The 18,020-nt window shown below is 40.6% G+C and overlaps 1 protein-coding gene across 1 annotated transcript in view; it reads left to right on the top strand.

Moving 5' to 3' along the window:
- CACHD1 (cache domain containing 1) overlaps positions 1-18,020 on the top strand; it is a 185,514-nt gene that overhangs the window by 113,614 nt on the left and 53,880 nt on the right. Inside the window, exon 5 of the mRNA XM_077824497.1 lies at positions 14,713-14,839. Within this exon, the coding sequence (XP_077680623.1) occupies positions 14,713-14,839 (127 nt within the window). The remainder of the gene's footprint in view (positions 1-14,712; positions 14,840-18,020) is intronic.

The raw sequence follows: 18,020 nt of genomic DNA, 5'->3' as shown, positions 1-18,020 counted from the left end.
TGATTGAAAGATGATACCTAAAGTAATGCCCTTAGTCTAAGTACTTTTTAAATATAAAAATGTCATGAAGACTTATTCCAGCACACCACGTATAATGCGTTGTGATTTTTGTGCCTATTCGTCTCGCCTGTTCCCAAAGTTGCTTTCCTTCCTAGCCCTGTCTGCTATGGCATCAGTAGTGTCAGGTGTTGATGGTGCCTCTCTGATCTTCTTAGCTGAGTTCAGATAATGTGCAGCTGCTTTTGCAATGATATGCAAAAGTACAAGGACATCTTAAAATATTTCCTTTCCTTGACTTGTCATAGAGTTTCTATCTTGAGCGGTGACCCATTTGCTTGATACACTTTAAAACTGGAAATGTGCTTACAATCTAAGGTGTCTGACTTACCCTGAGAGAATTCAGCCTTTGGTCCTATGCCACAGGTTTTCTTTTTAATATCCTGTAGAATTTGAAATAAATGGGTTTTAATTTTTTTTAAAAGTCGCTATTTTTTTGCCTCCATTGATGGCTTTGGGTTGTAACTTTTAAAACTACTGTATTTTAACTATAGACTTCCATTTAGCGTGGTTTTTATTTAACTTCTGATGCAAGACCAGCAGGAAATGCACACAACCTTGATTCTTGTGGGTTCTATAAGAAGAAGAAGGTGTTTTCAACCTCTCACCAGTGGGGTTTTCTCCCTATCCCAGTCCTCTGTAGTGACTTAGAATTTGGAGATCTTGCAACAAATTTGATAAGGGAAGTACAAATTTGACTCTAGAACTTCTGGCTGTGTACCTCTTTAAAGCTCCAAGTGGTCTCCAGATGATTCATTTCTGTGGTCATAAATGCTGTGAAATTTAGGATTGGCGGCAACATTCAGCTTGTTTTTCCTTCCCTCTTCTCTGGGCACTCACCACTTCCCCTTTTGATTGACTGGGGTAGGGAAGCTAAAACTTTCCCACTCAAGATTTTCAACTTGCTAGGAGTCTGAAGGCCATACTTAATTGTTTAAACAGCACTATTTCATGCATCCTCACCTTCAACACAGACGTTGGCCTGGAGAGGCTAGATGTGCCAGCATAGAATCATAGGACTGGAAGAGACTTTGAGAGGTCATCTAGTCCAGTCCCTTGCACTCATGGCAGGACTAAGTATTATTTAGACCCGTGGTTCTCAAACTTTTGTACTGGTGACTCCTTTCACATAGCAAGACGCTGCGTGTGACCCCCCCCCTCATAAATTAAAAACACTTGTTTATATATTTAACACCATTATAAATGCTGGAGGCAAGCGGGGTTTGGGGTGGAGGCTGACAGCTCACGACCCCCCCCCATGTAATAACCTCATGATCCCCTGAGGGGTCCCGACCCCCAGTTTGAGAATCCCTAATTAGACCATTCCTGACAGGTGTTTGTCTAACCTGCTTTTAAAAATCACCAGTGACGGAGATTCCACAACCTGCCTACGCAATTTATTCCAGTGCTTAACCACCCTGACGGCTAGGCATGTTTTTATTTTTTTTTAAAGTTTTAGTTAGTGTTTTAAATTAAAGTTTTAATTTGATGTTCGTTAAAATATCTGGGGCAGTATCAGCTTAAAATCATATTTACAACAAATGTCCTTACTGTAAATTATTAAAACTGAAAGAATTTTAAAAATCTAATACACTTTTCACTATTTGACATCTGTTCACCTATTCTTTTGGTTGCTTTTACTATGGAGAATTACATTTTTTTTAATATATTTTTTCAGTCAGTTTCCAGTCCATTTCACTTTCCCCTACAATAGCAGAGTGCTGTGATATTTGACTTGCAAACTCTGAAATGGAGGGAATGTTTGTTTAAGTCAAATTCCTGTGAAAGCATTTATTTTACTTCTGGAAGAATGCCTGTTGGTATTACATTTTGTAGAAGCTCTTATGAAAAAAATAACTTGGAGCCATAATTGCCTTAAAATGTCTTAATTAATTAATTAATTTGGATTTCTGACCAAACAAAAAACTGACACCTATCCAAGGCTTATAGCCCCCCTGACACAGGTTACAAGATCAAACAATTAAATAGCACCTTATCCCTACTTGCCAACAAATGCTGACTCTTTAATGAGTGTACATCCTAAAATCAAGCAGTGCAGGAGTAATGGACAGTTAAAAGCAAGAGGAGAGAGGATCAAGAGTACTGTATCACTGGAGAGGTGCTTCAGCATTTTTACCTGGAGTGTATATGATATTCTGGATTCCCACTTAGGCTGCTCCCAAAGCATTTCCTTTAACGGGAGCTCTTCATTCTGCCCATATGTTCTGATCAGGGAACAGGGTGCCAGTAGGAGAGACTAGAACACCATGGGGAAACTTTGGGCAGGTGCATGGGAAAGGGCTGTGATGGGTTGTGTTTGGAACCAGTATAGAAATAAAGGTTGTTGCTAGGTTCAGGCCTAATGGAACCTGAAAGTTAGATTTTTAAGGATTAGTGGGAAAAAGACTTGACCAGAGAGAACATGTACATGTTGGGCAGAACTGCCAGCCTCTTGTCAGTTTGATAGAACATGTCTTCCAGAGCTTGTCTCAAGATTTTCAAATTTGCTTGGAGCATTTCCAAAGTAGTCAGCTTTTTGTTTCCCATGTTTTGAAATTAGAAGATTTAGCATAGAAATTTTTATTTGCTGCCCCAGCTATTTCTATTTCTGAAAACAGAACAATTGGGATTGCTTCTGGATGGGAACACAGATCTTCCCTGGGTGGTGTTAAAATGTTTGACATATACTGTATAAGGCCTTTTGTACTGTCACTAATGGCAGCAGCCAACTCTCTGCTGCCTCAAAGAAATTTTTAAAGACAAAAGAAACTGCAACAACAACAACAAAATTCAAGCAATTGAAAATGAGACCTGGAGTCATCAGTAGGTTGCTGGTTCTACTTTATCCTTATCAAATGCTTGTGTGGTGGACTATGTGAAATGAATCAACCTGTGTGTAATTCCCAGGGAACAAAAATCCGCATCATAAAAACCATCACCACCTCTGTAGTTGTCCCTTGCTCACTGGCTACCACATTGGTAGAATCAGTAGAGAGGCCAAGGATTTGAATGGACTTTAATCCCTGGAGTAGATTCCTTCTGGAATGAGGCTTGTTGACTATCTGGTAGGACAGTGTGAGAAAACTTGCCCTGCCACTAGGTTTGCTTCATCTGTTTTATGGATAGAGGACTTCAGCCTGCCATTCTGAGAATGAATAAAGAACTTCACTCCACATGGGAATTTATCCAACACATTTCACCAAGAGTGATGCTGGTGCCCTAGCTGGACAGCTGATACAGCTCTTCCCCCAAATCCCTCTTCCACACAGTACTGCTGAAGGAAAGTAGGAAAGTTTAGGTAGGAGTTTAGGGTATGGATGGAGAGCTCAAACCCTGGATGAAATTTTAGGGTGCTTGTTTAGGAGCTGCTATCTCCTGATAGTTTGTGGAATTGCCTCCTCTTGGATCTTCCCACACCCAGTGCTGTGACCGAGTTCTGTGGCATCTGTTACTTAAATGATAAATTTAGGACTAAGGGCTTATCTACAAATAGAATTACTCAGAAATAGCCCATGTATGGGGACACTTATTCTGGAATAAGAATACCTTTCAAAGTGGATTAAACTAAACCAGGAGTGCCCAGCCTACAGCCCGTAGGCCATACATGGCCTATCAGAGCATTTCATAAGGCCTTTGGCCTGTTTCAACACAATATACTAAGGACCAATTCATTAGCATTTTGTCACGTTTACATCATTTTAGTTTACACAAGTGTATAAATAGACAGTACTGTACGTAGAAAAAAACCTACCTACCTACATGCTAAACAAGATTAACTTAAAATATAAATCAATAGAGGTGACTTTAAATCTTATTAAAATGTGTAGAATCTGTTTGGCCCACACAAGATTGTGCTTAGGTTTGTGTGTCCCTCCTGTGTAGGAAGGTTGGACACCACTGGGGTAAGCCAAAACAAGACACTCTTTATTTGGCAGCAAGAGAATGCACACATAGAGTAAAGAGTAATTCAGGAATAGCTTTTTCTCTTTAAATTCACATCCTGTGTATTAACTTTTAAGTGTAAACAAGTGTTGTTGCTTCTGGATCTCTGATATTTTTTTTCTGCCTTCTTTCCCTGCTCCTTCTGAATTCTGGGGAACACCCTGCAAGCAGAGTTTGTATCTGGATGCAGCAGCATATTTGTGATTGGGCCCCAAACTTGCCACTTGGTTACACAACGGGTTCATGAGCCTATCACATCTTCAACAGGCAGGAGTTCAAAATGCTTTCTTGTTTGGGTCTACTGTTTTTTAAATCCAAGCCAGACCAATTTATTTGTGAGCCAGGTTATACTGCCCCTTTAGTGTTTTGTTTTTAAACAGCTATCTCACAATTTAAATAATCTGGTTTGTAGAAACCATGTGGAAAATATAAATTTAAACATTACTGTGTTCTCCCTTGACCTCAAATCTTAAATGTTAATTTTGGCCCATGCCACACAGCCTCAGTAACTAGGATTAGAGGTGGGTATTTGTAGGGGTTGGAGGGAACTGGAATTCACACCACAGGCAAACCACAGGACTGTAACACAACTGCTGCTCTAGAAAATCCATAACCTGACAATAGACTCAATTAGTAGGCAGTAGAAGTAGTTGAGAAAAGGTAAGTATATTTCATGAAAATTTTCAAAAGAATTGAATGTATTTATTTCATTTGACGTTTTCCATGACATATTTCATTATTTCTATGAAACATTTTTTTAAAAAAACACCTTCATTTTGGTTAGAAATTAAAATACTTTTGCACATGGAAAATGGAAGGTTGGTAGAAAAAAGTGTGAGAGAATGAGTGTGATGTGGTGCCCCTCCCCCAATGAAATTAAAAATATTTAGTTGAAAAATGAAAAATTGTGTTCTAAATGAAATTTTTTCACATTTTTTATATTGGTTATAAAGAAGTTTTCCATTGAGGGGGAGGGCGGTTGCTGCAGTTTTTGACCAGCTCTAGTAGATGGATAGGACACATGTAAAGAATCAAGTCTGGATCCTGGGGCCTTCATCTGCAAATCATAGATCTCTATCACTTGAACAAAAGTAGAACTCTTTAACTGACAGTAACAGGTCCTTTACCGCTAGAGGTGAATGTCACTCCCAAAACAGCATGTTACTTGATCCCTTCATACCCTTATACCCCTCAGTAAGCATGATTCCTGTGAACGTTTCCCAGCACAGCTCCCTACCCCCAAAGATTTTTTTCAGCCTATTTAGAGCTACTGTAACCTCCTTTTGCAGATTGTAGAGAAGGTACAGGGCCCTGCAAAGCCACTTTGTGCCTCTGCTTAAGTGTGTTGGGGGAGGGGGAGATTTTGTGTGCCCACTGCAACAGGGTGAGTTTCACGCAAAGACCTGACATAGTTTTAGAAGTGACGCTATAAATTGGCATCTTTTTAGTCATCAAGCCTGTTCATTTATGTTTAGGGAATTGTGTCTGCCAACCTTACTGAATAAGGTTTTGTTACTAGTTAGCCTTGGAAAGCCAACAGAGCCACCCAAGAGTGAGCTGGATTTAATTCTGGCTCACAACATAAGTAGAATGTTAGTTAGGTTGCAGTCACAGAATCCTTTATCCCTGATGATGATAATGTATGAGTCAGGACACAACTTGACTTTCAAATCCAAGGTTAAATTTGCAGGGCTAGCAGGTGGAAAGAACATTTCTTTAATTGTAAACTTAACAAGTTCACTCTGGAATCATTGAAAAACAATAAACAAGGTTCTCCTTGATGCTGTTATTTAGAGGCACTCTTTACAGAACTGCTACCTGTGTATGTATGCAGTATACCATCCTTTTTTGAAGGGTGTGCCCCATGTAGCCTATGGCACTCTTTCAAATTTAATACTCAACAAGAGAATTATAAGTAACTGTTCTATAATGAATAATCATGTTAAATCTTTTTTTGGAATTATTTTTTTACTAAATGTTTGTGCTGCACTTTGAAGATTAATTAGTTAATGATTCTATCATGCTTTGAAGATGTAAAATGCATCTGTAAGTGCTAAGTATTATCATTATCGCATTCTCTTTGAAGTTTTACAAAATTCCATCCCATGGAGGTCTCCTTCTCAAAGTCCTTCATGCCTTGGTAGCAATTTGTAATTGGAGGGGGACAGAGAGAGAATATCCTTAAGTGCTCTGTTTTTTTAGTACTCTTAAACTTGTTTTCCCTCATATTTACAGCAGAATTAAGGAAATTAAAAGCTTTTGCACTCTTACTGTTGAAATCTTGAACATTCAGCTTCCACAACCTCTGTCCAACAATGGGCCTTTATTTGGTGGCATGGTTGGTTTCAGTCTCTTTATCCTAGCATGTACATTTTAAATAGGATGTATGTATATCATCCTACATGTTAGAGAGATTATGATAATGTACTTTTCAGAACTGTCCTGGAGACTCTGCAAATGGAAAAGGGAGGAGAAAGTGCATCTTGAGCTGAAAGCAGGGAGATCTATAAAGACCACTGTCTTGGCCAGGTCTTTGGAGACACACGAAATAAAATTAATAGCGAAAAGCCCTGCACTATTTCATGAGTGCACCAGCTAGCTTGTAATTCTGGAACTGAAAGAAGTTTGACAAATGCAGCCTTAAGTTAGAAGTCAGGCAGTCAGACAGTCCACCTTGTGATACATTTTGTTGGGCTCTTGGGCTTATAGAACCTGTCCCAAGATTGGCTTTGCTGGAAATATGAGATATTAAAGTACAGTCAATCATTTTAGAGATTAAAAGGTTTGGGTGAGGAAGAATAGAACCTAAAAAGAATATCTGCTTGGTTTTGTAGCAGGGAACAAGAAAGTAGGAAGACTCTGCAGGGATTTCTTGCTGCTTTAGTAGATTGAAAATAAGAGTGCACCCGAAGGAAATAAAGCTTATTTTTTCAGCTGTAGTAGTCCTTGCTTATCTGACAGCAGATAGTATGCTGTGGTCATAGAAAAATAAACAGGGGGTTATGATAAAATCGGCAGTCTCTGGCGAAGGCTGCGTTAAACTAACTCACTAGCTGAAGGAAATGAACCAGCAGAACTTTTTTGAAAAGGAAGAGCAAGAAGAGAGGCCATTAAGGATGGTAGTGATTCTGGTAATTAGTTGGAGGTTTGAGAACAATCGGTTAATTAGGAAAGTGAACATTTTTATTTCATCAAGAGGGGAGCTGAATTTAAAGCATGTCTCATTAGCAAAATAATAGAGTCTAGCTTTAATGCAGCAATTAAGATTTTTTTTTAAACTTTGCAAACTTTTTATATATTATAGATGGAATAATACTCTTTGAGTTACTTTTAACTGAGTGGTTAAATCCCAGATTCTTCACTGGTAACATTCAAAGATATACTTTTAAAACCCATTTTAAAAAAATTATTTTGGTGAAATTCCAGAAATTCAGCCTTTTTATATGAGTGAGAGATTAGTAATCTAGTTGTCAGGGTTGTTGATGTGACCACTTAGTTAAATAATAAAAGTGTAGGACTGGAAGGGACCTCGATATGTCATGTAGTCCAGTCCCCTACACTGAGGCAGGACTAAGTATCATCTAGACCAGTGGTCACCAACTGGTCGATTGTGATCTCTGGTGGCAGTGCAGTGTGGCTGCCACCAAGGCAGATTCCCTAGCTACCCTGGCCCCACACCGCTCCCGGAAGCGGCCACTGCAGCCCTGGGGGCAGGGGTCTCCTTCTGTGTGCTGTTCCTGCCTGCAAGCACCTCCTCCGCAGCTCCCATTGGCCGGGAGAGCTGCGGGGGCGGTGCTTGCTGAGAGGGGCTGCATGTGGAGCCACGTGCTTCCTGCCCTCCACACCCCAGGGACGCGTTGGCCTCTGTGCCCACCGCCGACTGGGAACCACCTGAGGTAAGTGCTGCCTGGCGGGAGGCCGCACCCCAACCCCTATCCTGAGACCCTGCTTGGAGCCAGCACCCCATACCTCCTTCTGTGCCCTGACCCCCCCCCCCAGAGCCAGCACCCCATACCCCCTCCTGTGCCCCGACCCCTTACCCCAGCCCTAACCCCTCTCCCTGAGCCAGCACCCTGTACCCCCTCCTGCACCCCAGCACCCTATACCCCCTTCTGCACCCCAACACTCTGCCCCAGCCCGGAGCCCCCTCCTGCACCCAAACTCCCTCCTAGAGCTTGCACCCCTGACCCCCTCCTGCACCCCAACCGCCTGCCCCAGGCTCAGCCCAGAGCCCCTTTTCACACTGTGAACCACTTGGCCCCAGCCCAGAGCCCGCACCCGCACCCCAACCCCCTTCCCCAGCCTGGTGAAAGTGGGGGAGAGCGAGCGACAGAGGGGGGAGAATGGAGTGAGAGGAGCGGGGCCTCAGGGAAGGGGCAGGGTAGATCCTGAGTTGCCCTTAGATTCAAAAAGTGATCTTGGGTGTAAAAAGGTTGGAGATCACTGATCTCAACCATCCCTGACAGGTGTTTGTCTAACCTGCTGTTAAAAATCTTCAATGAGGGACATTCCACAGCCTCCCTAGGTTCTCTGTTCCAATTAGGAAGTTTTTCCTAATGTCTAACCTAAATCTCCAATGCTGCAGTTTAAGCCCATTACTTCTTATCCTGTCCTTGGTGATTAAGGAGAACCCTCTTCTTTATAACAACTTTTTACATACTTGAAGACTGTTATCATGTCCCACTTCAGTCTTCTCTTCTCCAGACTAAACAAACCCAGTTTTTTCAACTTTCCTCATAGGTCATAATTTCTATATCTTCAGTCATTTTTGTTGCTGTCCTCTGGACTTTCTCCAATTTGTCCATATCTTTATCAAAGTGTGGTGCCCAGAACTGGACACAATACTGCAGTTGGGGGTTGCTCAATACCGAAAAGTGCTTAAATCCCAAAATCACACTGCTGCTATTTGAATTTAAATATCCAGTGTTCACAACTTCTTGAGAGCTCAAATGTATGGCACAGCACATACATGAACCAATAGTATCTTCAAATAAACTGTGATCTTTTTGCTTAAGTGCAGAGCCCAAAAAGTACTGAACACACTCTGACATCTTCCGTCAGTTATTCCACACCTGGACAAAGAGCAAACAGCTAAAATGTTTGCTGGCAGTCTTTTAGTATTCTCATCTACCACCCACTAAACAACACAGCTGAGCAATTCTCTCCAACAGCCTGTACTTGTGACTTGCAAAACCTGCTGCCAGGCAGGGAAACTAATAACAAAATGCAAGTATAAAATAGCAAACAGGAGTTCAGTACTCTGCTACAAAATATTCCTGCACATACTTTGATGGCCTGATTTTCAGAGACGTTGAGTCTCTTGTTTCAAAATGTAAAAAAAAAAAAGTAAATTTTTCTACATTCTAATATTGGGGAGGGGAAAGAGGGTACAAAACTGGTTTGTGTGAATGCTGTATCCGAAATCTTGTTATGACGAGGCGTTTAAGAGACAGACTCAGCATTACCAACCCTAAGTGTTCAAAAATTGTGAGTCAGTCTCCACAAATCACGATTTGTTTAAAAATCATGAAAATTTAAAAATATTAAATGTTGGGGTTTTTTTCCATTTGCCTTGTGTTTTTTGAGCCTTTATGGTTCATTTTTTTCAAGCTTTTCTCCACAACTATGAGGACTAGAAATTCTGGATTTTTTTTTAAATGACACCTAATAACATGACTCCAGGAGTTGGGGCATAAAGAAAGACATGAAATATCATGATATGCTCAATAGTATTGCAAAAGTTGGCAACACGAAAACTTTTCAGATCACTCAGGATTTCTACTCCACATAAACCGCTCTCATCCCAAAGAAAGTATCTTGACAATGGCTAAACAAAGTTTCTGCCTACAGTTTGCATCCTGTGAGCTAACTACTAGTGTTAGGGGTTTTTTGTTTTTTTTTTAATATGTATAGTGCAGCTTTCATGGTGTTGTTGCACTGACATGTCAAGAGTAACACTAAAAAATTATTCCCAACCCCACAGCCTCAGAAAACATTTAGGAAATTTAACAATATTCGCACATTTTTTTGACCTTTTAGGGTAAATGAATTCTAGAGTGGTGAGCCCTCCACTTGAGAATGCTAAGTCCATAGATGCTGATTACTTGTACATCTGGGGCAGACACTTTGATCATCGCAACTGACCTCAGTTGCTGGCTAGGCACAGAGAGTGAGAGAGAGGCCAAAATTCTCAGCTTCATTCTCTTGTGTGAAAGTTAAATCATTATTTGAAGAGGAAAGAGGAAGTCAGAGGCAGTGAAGAGGACGCTGGACTAGAAGTCAGGAGATCTGTGTTGTCTTTCCAGTTCTGCCACTGATCCTACTGTGATACTCTGAGCAAGTCATTTCTGCTCTGCTTCCCCTTTAGTCCTTTTTCTGTCTTTTCTATTTAGGTTGTAAGATCTTCCGATCAAGGATTGTCTCTTTACTGTGTGTTTGTACAGTGTCAAGCACAATGGAGTCCTGAGATTGTTCGGGATTTCTAGGCACCACTGAAATACACATAATGATAAAGGACAAAAATAGCAATAATTGTACAAGATAAATGCACTGAGCTGGACAGAGAGAAGTCATATAGTCACAAACCAGTCTGGGAAACCCAAGAAGGTGCTAAGCTGTTGAGGATGTACTTCAAATAACAATCTTCCTCTCAGGTATTGGAAGTACATCATCTGGTTGTGGCTTGAAATATTCCCCTCATTGATTCCATTCCGAATACTGCAGTATCCTGATAATGTATGAGAACCAGAACATGAAACTGACTTGCCTATTTTCAGCATCCATCATGAGGGAAATGCAAGAAGTAAATTCTTTATTAAAGGTGAAATGTTAATCAGATCTTTTCCCAAAGTTCTTTCAAGTTTCTAATCAAAGGAGGTGTTTGTAGCACAAGTAAGGAAATGTACTTTTTTTTTTTTTTTACAAAATGCATCCATCTAAAGCTAATGCAGTCCCGTTAACACTGTTCGGCAAAATGCCAAAGTAATTCAGCTATTAAAAGTTTGGTTTTAGTTTGTCACAAGTGGAAAAGACAATTTGGCTTGCATGCAATTGAATCCTGTCATTGTCCTGATGGAATGCAGATTGGAGTCTTATGCTAATGGATTGGTGTTCTCCCCCTTCTGTGAGTTGTTAGTGTTTTTTTCCTCTTGCTTTAACAGGATCAGTGGGAGTGCAGCTGTCTAATGTCATCTGTAGGAGAAACCTAGCAGTTGTGTTGCATGTCTGTTGCTTCCTTCATCTTGTGTCAGTCTTTTTTTGGTAACAGGAGAGGTACGCACCTTAACTGACAGCTAGGAAATCTCCATATGACTGTAAGAGGGAAAAAAATCCAAGTGCTGTTTCTGTGTCTCAGGGTGGGGTTCTTTGGGAGACCAGGACTCGTGGTTTTAATGTGTTCTGTCAGAGGTGATACAAATATGAGTGTCTAAATCTGGTGACTTGAATTTAGTGTACTTAATACGGATTTCTGTAATGTCTGTAAAATAATGTTAGTTTAGCATCAAATATTAACCATTCCTGATTATATCTATATCTATATATATATATCAACCTTATCATGGACAGACTAGATTATCTGTGTTTCTCACTGAGCCATGTCTGTTTTGTTAATGTCATTGGGTATAAATTACTGGCATACAGCTGTTGTGCTGACTTTTTTGTAGTGTCCGGCAGCTGTTTCTTCTCTAGAATTAAATGTCTACATAAAGTTTTTGAGTCTCTCTTCATTAATTAAAACTTTGTTGAAGCGCTTCCTATTTTAATAATGAAGCAAGTGCAGTCTAAGGGAATGAATGAACATGCTCTAGGTACTGGAGTAGGGCTTCGGGATCCTGTCCCCAAGAGCTATATTTCATGCTCTATTGCTGACTCACTGTATGACCCTGGACAAGTTACTTTGCTTATTTGGTCCTCATTTTCCATCTGTAAAATGAGTGTAATAATGTTAACCTACCATAAGAGGGGTTTGCAAGAGCTTTGGATGAAAAGTGCTATAAAAGTGCCTGGTACAACGACCAAATCAAGCAGTATCATTTTGTGCAAAAAGGACACATACTTTCTAAAATAAAATTGTGTGCCCATTAAGGCCAAAGGGCACAATTACAACGTAAAGCCATAGCCCAAGGTAGGAGGTTCTGATGCCACTGCGGCTCAGCAGTGTGGTCATTGCATCCCCATTTGACAGAGAGCTTGTGTTCCACTGGCAGGCAGCCAGCTTTGCTAACTGATACAGGGTGACAGGGCCATGGTTCTGTTCTCTAGAGTTAGAGCCCTACCAAATTCACAGTCCATTTTGGTCAAATTCACAGTCATAGGATTTTAAAAACTGTCAGTTTCATGATTTCAGCTATTTAAATCTGAAATTTCACAGTATTGTAATTGTAGGGGTCCTGACCCCAAAAGAATTGTGTGGTGGCCGCAAGGTTATTGTGTGGTGGGGGTGGGTGGGGGATGGCGGTACTGCTACCCTTACTTCTGCATTGCTGCTGGGAGTGGCATTGCCTTCAGAGCTGGGCAGCTGGAGAGCGGCGGCTGCTGGCCAGGAGCCCAGCTCCAAAGGCAGAGCCGCCGCCAGCAGCAGCGCAAAAGTAAGGATGGCCTGGTATGATTATTGCCACCCTTACTTCTGTGCTGCTGTCTGTGGAGCTGGGCCCTTAATCAGCAGCCGCAAATCTCCGGCCGCCCAGGTCTGAAGGCAGCAGCACAGAAGTAAGGGTGGCAATGTCGTGACACCCTCTAAAATAACCCCTGGTAACCCCCCTGCAACTCCCTTTTGGGTCAGGACCCCCAGTTTGAGAAACGCTAGTCTCCCCTGTGAAATCTGTATAGTAAGGGTAAAAGCACACACAAGACCAGATTTCACGGGGGAAGACCAGATTTCATGGTTCATGACGTGTTTTTCATGGCTGTGGATTTGGTAGGGCCCTATCTATAGTGAAGCATTTTCTGGAAGCTTGGAGCAGTCCTTGGGTTCAGGGATCACCACTGGTGTCCATCCCTTGCACAAATGAGGGTGTGGTATAATTGGGAGAAAGCTTCTTGTATCCTTTTAATCCCTTTGGCGCACTCTCAGGTCCAGATATTATTGAACCCTGACTGATGGGAACCGTATTTACTGAAAGTTCCACAATATATTTGTACCAGATCATGAAAATATATAAGCCAGATGATTTTAGCAAATCAGGCCATAGCCTCATTACTGGCCATCTATTAGTTACTTTTTGAGGCTATTTTGATACAAAGAATGTGCAGCCCACTCATGATCTGTCACTGAGAAAAGTAAAGGAACTTTTTCTAATGGACCAGAATGCATGGGGGGATTCATGTATAAACTACAAAAATAATCTTCCCTTTAATTTTTAACTTCCGTTTTTTGTAGACACATAGTATCCATTACAAGTAGGATTCAGTATCATCCTGACTTAAGGTTCTCTGAACATTTTCCGCCCAAATATTATTTGTAATAGTAACATTTGCATGTAACTTGCTTATCGTTGTTTCCATCACAAACTTGAATTTCAAGAAGTATGTAACCTCAGTCATAAATATTTTGCAGTCAGTACTGCTAGGCAAGGGGATGGATTTTACTTTTGTGGTGCTGATTTATTTGTAAAGTGTGTGTGTGTGTATTCAGCCATTTTCAAGTGAAAGGACTACAAAAGAGCTAATGGTTTCAGGTGTATTTTTGGGCAATCACTTTAAAAAACAGCCTCCTAATTCAGAGCCCCACCACTCCATACTACAGATCAGTGCAGTGGTTCCCACTTTATTTTTGTGGAAACTCCCCCATTGCTGGGTGCCTCTTCCCACTAATGTCGCTTTGTTTGTGTTTTTGTTCTCTCTCCCTTCCTCCCCTGCTGGCTTCCTGGTGTTAGGCTGCCTGTGCTCCTGGGAGTGGGCCAAGCTGTGTATCGAAGCAACAAAGTGAAGCTTTTTTTGCAGGCTGCTTTCTTGTAGCCATGTACAGATGAGCTGCTCTCACATTCTTCTGAGCTGGAGAGGAAAGCAGGAGGTTTTTCAAGTAGTTGCTTGAAAGTAGTATGTTTGCAGTGGGGAGGATTGGTGATTGTGCAGCTTTCTTTACCCTCCTTCCTCCTCTACTGTCTTATGGGCCCCTCTTCCCATCATCCCTCAGGTAGGAAAATAATGCACTAGTGCTCTGAGTATTTGGAGGGGACAATGTTCAACCAGGATTTGAGTGGTTGGGGATTCATCTTTGGGAAAAGTGGATATTTTGTATGCACGTGACGTCTTCCAGGAGAAGCTGCATGGACACAATGGCTCAAAGAGCAGCTTTATGAATTGTATGGAGAATGCAGGTACTAAGGAAATGTCCAGGTGTGCTAAAGGAGCTGTTACAATCTATTACATCAATTCATTGTATACTAAGAAGTGGAGTTTCTGGCAGTGAAACAATGGCTAGGGAAAATGTGGTGTTCTCCACAAAAAATATTAAAGTATCACTAAGGACATGACCAAACTGAACAATCTGGATGTTAGAAGTTAAATCAGGAACACACATGATTGAGACATGAAGTTTTATCTCCCTTCCAATACTACTACCTGTTGTTGTTGGCATTAGGTATTATAACTCTGGATATTCTAACTATTCATGTAAACATGAGATATTTTGAAGATGCCATGTATAAATGCACACGTCTCCTTTGACTTTCCTTTGCAGTCCCATTCATTCTTTTCCTTTTCACTCCATAGTTCTTGCTGACAATCTGAAGTCTAACCCAGGAATTAAATGGCAATACTTCAGCTCAGAAGAAGGCATTTTTACTGTGTTTCCAGCGCACAAGTTCCGGTGTAAGGGAAGTTACGAGCATCGTAGCAGGTATGATTTTATTCTTTTGTGCTCAGATGGAAACAAGTGCTAAAATTATATTCTCAAAATATTGTTTTCAATCCAGCATCCTGCTTTTCTAGAGGATCCTCATGAACATTGAATCCACTTCAAAAGTTATTTTTTCCCTCCCTTGGTATCCTGCTGTTAATTGATTTATCTCATTAGACTGACCTCACAGTTTGTAAAGCAAGCCCCATCCTTTCATGTATTTATACTTGCTCCTGCATTTTCACTCCATGCATCTGATGAAGTGCGTTCTAACCCACGAAAGCTTATGCCCAAATAAATTTGTTAGTCTCTAAGGTGCCACAAAGACTCCTCGTTATTTTTGCTGATACATACTAACACGGCTACCACTCTGAAAATTGAATCTTTAGGTTGTTCTAAAAATCAGCAAATCAAACTTTCAGTAGCGATTTTGCTTGGAAGGATAAAATAAGATTACCCTCCAGCACACTCACCTTTCCCTAGCTTCATCTTAATAACCTTAACAGCCAGTAAACATTTGTAAGTAATGCCTCAGCCTGCTAACATATTGTAGATGGTAGAGAAGCGCAGAAGATGGTAGAAAATCAGTTCTTCATTTTCTGCTAGGAAACTTACTTGAAATTGAACAATAAACTAGGGAATAAGTGGTTGGATGATTCAGATAGCCATGCTAATAATCTGTTTATGATGTAATCCTGTTGAAAAGTAGCTTGAGTACAATTTTTTTCCTCCCTGGGCTCTAGTGCCCTTCACTATATGAATTTTAGCACCAATGCCTAGATCAACCTGGTGAAAGGTTGTAATGTTAAGTCATTCTTACAGTTGAATTTCACATCAGCCATTTTGAAATGTATACTCCTTTCCAAGTGCTGTAATGCAGTTATTGGTCCTGATCTTGCAGTCCTTTCTCCGAAGGACCTCCCCACTGATTGTAATGAGAAGTTCTGCCTGTCTGGAGACTGCAGGATTGAGGCCTACTTCCCTTTTGTAGAAAGGCCTCTGAATTTTCCTAGTTAAAAATTTTTTTTTTTTTTTTTTTAACTAGGTTAACATTGGAGGTAATGGACTACTTACGAAGGCCTTACAGCTTTGTAATTTGCTTGCCAGCATAAAAAGGCACCTTGTGGTGGTATTTTGAGAAAATCCAGTCGCCTGACTCTCTCCTTGTATATTAGCTAATCATGCTGGATAATGAATCTTACTGAGGAGATACTAGTTCATACAGGAATATTTCCATATAAGAGAGAGACGATCATAGAGACTGAAAAATGTGTTTTACTTATCTGTCAATATTGAGCAACCTAATCTAATATGTAGGTGTTTACCCCATAGTCATCATCATATGATCTGAGTAGCTGGGCTTGTTTGAACATACTGTGGTTTGAGAAGGGTGTGGTCTAAAGATTTAGAGCCAAGAATACTTGAGTTCTAATCTCAGATCTGACACAGATGTCCTCTGTGACCTTGTGCAAATTATTCAATCTCTGCTTCAATTTCTCCATAAGTAAATTAGGAATATTTTTTACCAGTACTTACCTGAGAGGGTTTGTTGGATGAACTAGTTAACCTTTAAGTGCTTTGAAGATCAAAAGTAGTGTGTAAATGGTAGGTATTAATACCATTGTAGAGCTGTAGCCTGTTCTATAATTAAGAAATGGTTTGTGCCAGCTAAACTTAGTTTGTGCCTTTTCTAAAATCTTCTGCATTTCCTCTAAAGGACTTCTGTGGGTGATTTTGATGTACTAAAAATTAGATCCCAAACTCAATGTTAAAGTCAAGTAGTTTTAGGTCTATGCTAACAGGGAAAAAGGGTTCTGTTGTTTTTGACTTCCTTATTCAAGATCCTTCTAATTTCTTCCAGCTTTGAGACCCTGAAAAGAGATCTTCGGTAAATCTTTCTCACATACCTCACGGTATCAAACTATATCTGAACGTTTCACCAAGTAGTATATTTTGATGTTGGCAAACATATACATGAAAACGCTGAGTCCTTTTAGCAGACTTTGACAAATTTTGATAATCCACTTTAAAAATGCACAGATAAGAAGGGCTTGTGGAGCATGACCTATGTGCATTACATTCCAATGCATTCGTAGAAAAGCCCTTCCTGGCAGGAGCCTTATTCTCATTGTGATAAACCAAACCTACTGTGCTAACGCAATTATACACAGCTTGCACAGATTTTTACTTGTCATGTAACCAGCAAACATCCAGTATTGTATTTATCTCTGCATATGGCCAAGATAGACTGCATCAAGGATTCATCATGAGCAAAAAGAAAAGGAGTACTTGTGGCACCTTAGAGACTAACCAATTTATTTGAGCATAAGCTTTCATGAGCTACAGCTCACTTCGTCGGATGCATTGAGTGGAATGGTATTTTCCACTGAATGCATCCGACGAAGTGAGCTGTAGCTTACGAAAGCTTATGCTCAAATAAATTGGTTAGTCTCTAAGGTGCCACAAGTACTCCTTTTCTTTTTGCGAATACAGACTAACACGGCTCCTACTCTGAAACCTGTCATCATGAGCAGTTACTTCTTGTCACTCTTACTGATTCTGTTTCCAAAATCTTTGTGCTGTGTTTGCTGAGATAGTTACAGACAGTATCCCTGAACACTGTCACTACTGATGCTTTAACAAAACAGGTCATTCGCTGCCTGAAGAGAGTTGCTGATTGATAACTAAGGCCGAATGTTCCAAAATTAGGACGTAAAATTGGACACCTACATAAGTAGACACCAAAATAAGAGACCTGATTATTAGAGGTGCTGAGCGCCCACAACTCTCATTAGAATCAGTGGGAGTTGAGGGTTCAGCATCTCTAAAGATCAAGCCCTTTTTATTTAAGTGCCTTAATCAGGATTTAGGTGCCTAATCTGCAGGTACTCACAATTGACCATTTGGTCTAAATATTCGAGCCACGGTGTCAGTTGTGTGGATCATTCTGTAGCAGCTGGAATCTTCTTTTAGTCGATTATTGTGCAGGGGACTTGTTCAGACTGTCACTGAGTTAATACACTTTTAAAAAAATTACAGGTTGCAGAACCTCTGGACGTCCATCTGCCAAAACAGTCATTGTGTGGCCTTGTTATTGTCCTTCCTCAGCCCCTTTCTTCCCTGTCATTTGTCAATTGTCATTGAAATTAGGCTCCAATCGTGCAAACACTTATGTGCAAGC

This window comes from Eretmochelys imbricata, chromosome 8, assembly GCF_965152235.1.
Source record: "Eretmochelys imbricata isolate rEreImb1 chromosome 8, rEreImb1.hap1, whole genome shotgun sequence".
Taxonomy (NCBI): domain Eukaryota; kingdom Metazoa; phylum Chordata; order Testudines; family Cheloniidae; genus Eretmochelys; species Eretmochelys imbricata.
Note: the sequence above shows the minus strand (reverse complement) of the source record. Positions and strands in the feature narration are given on the sequence as shown.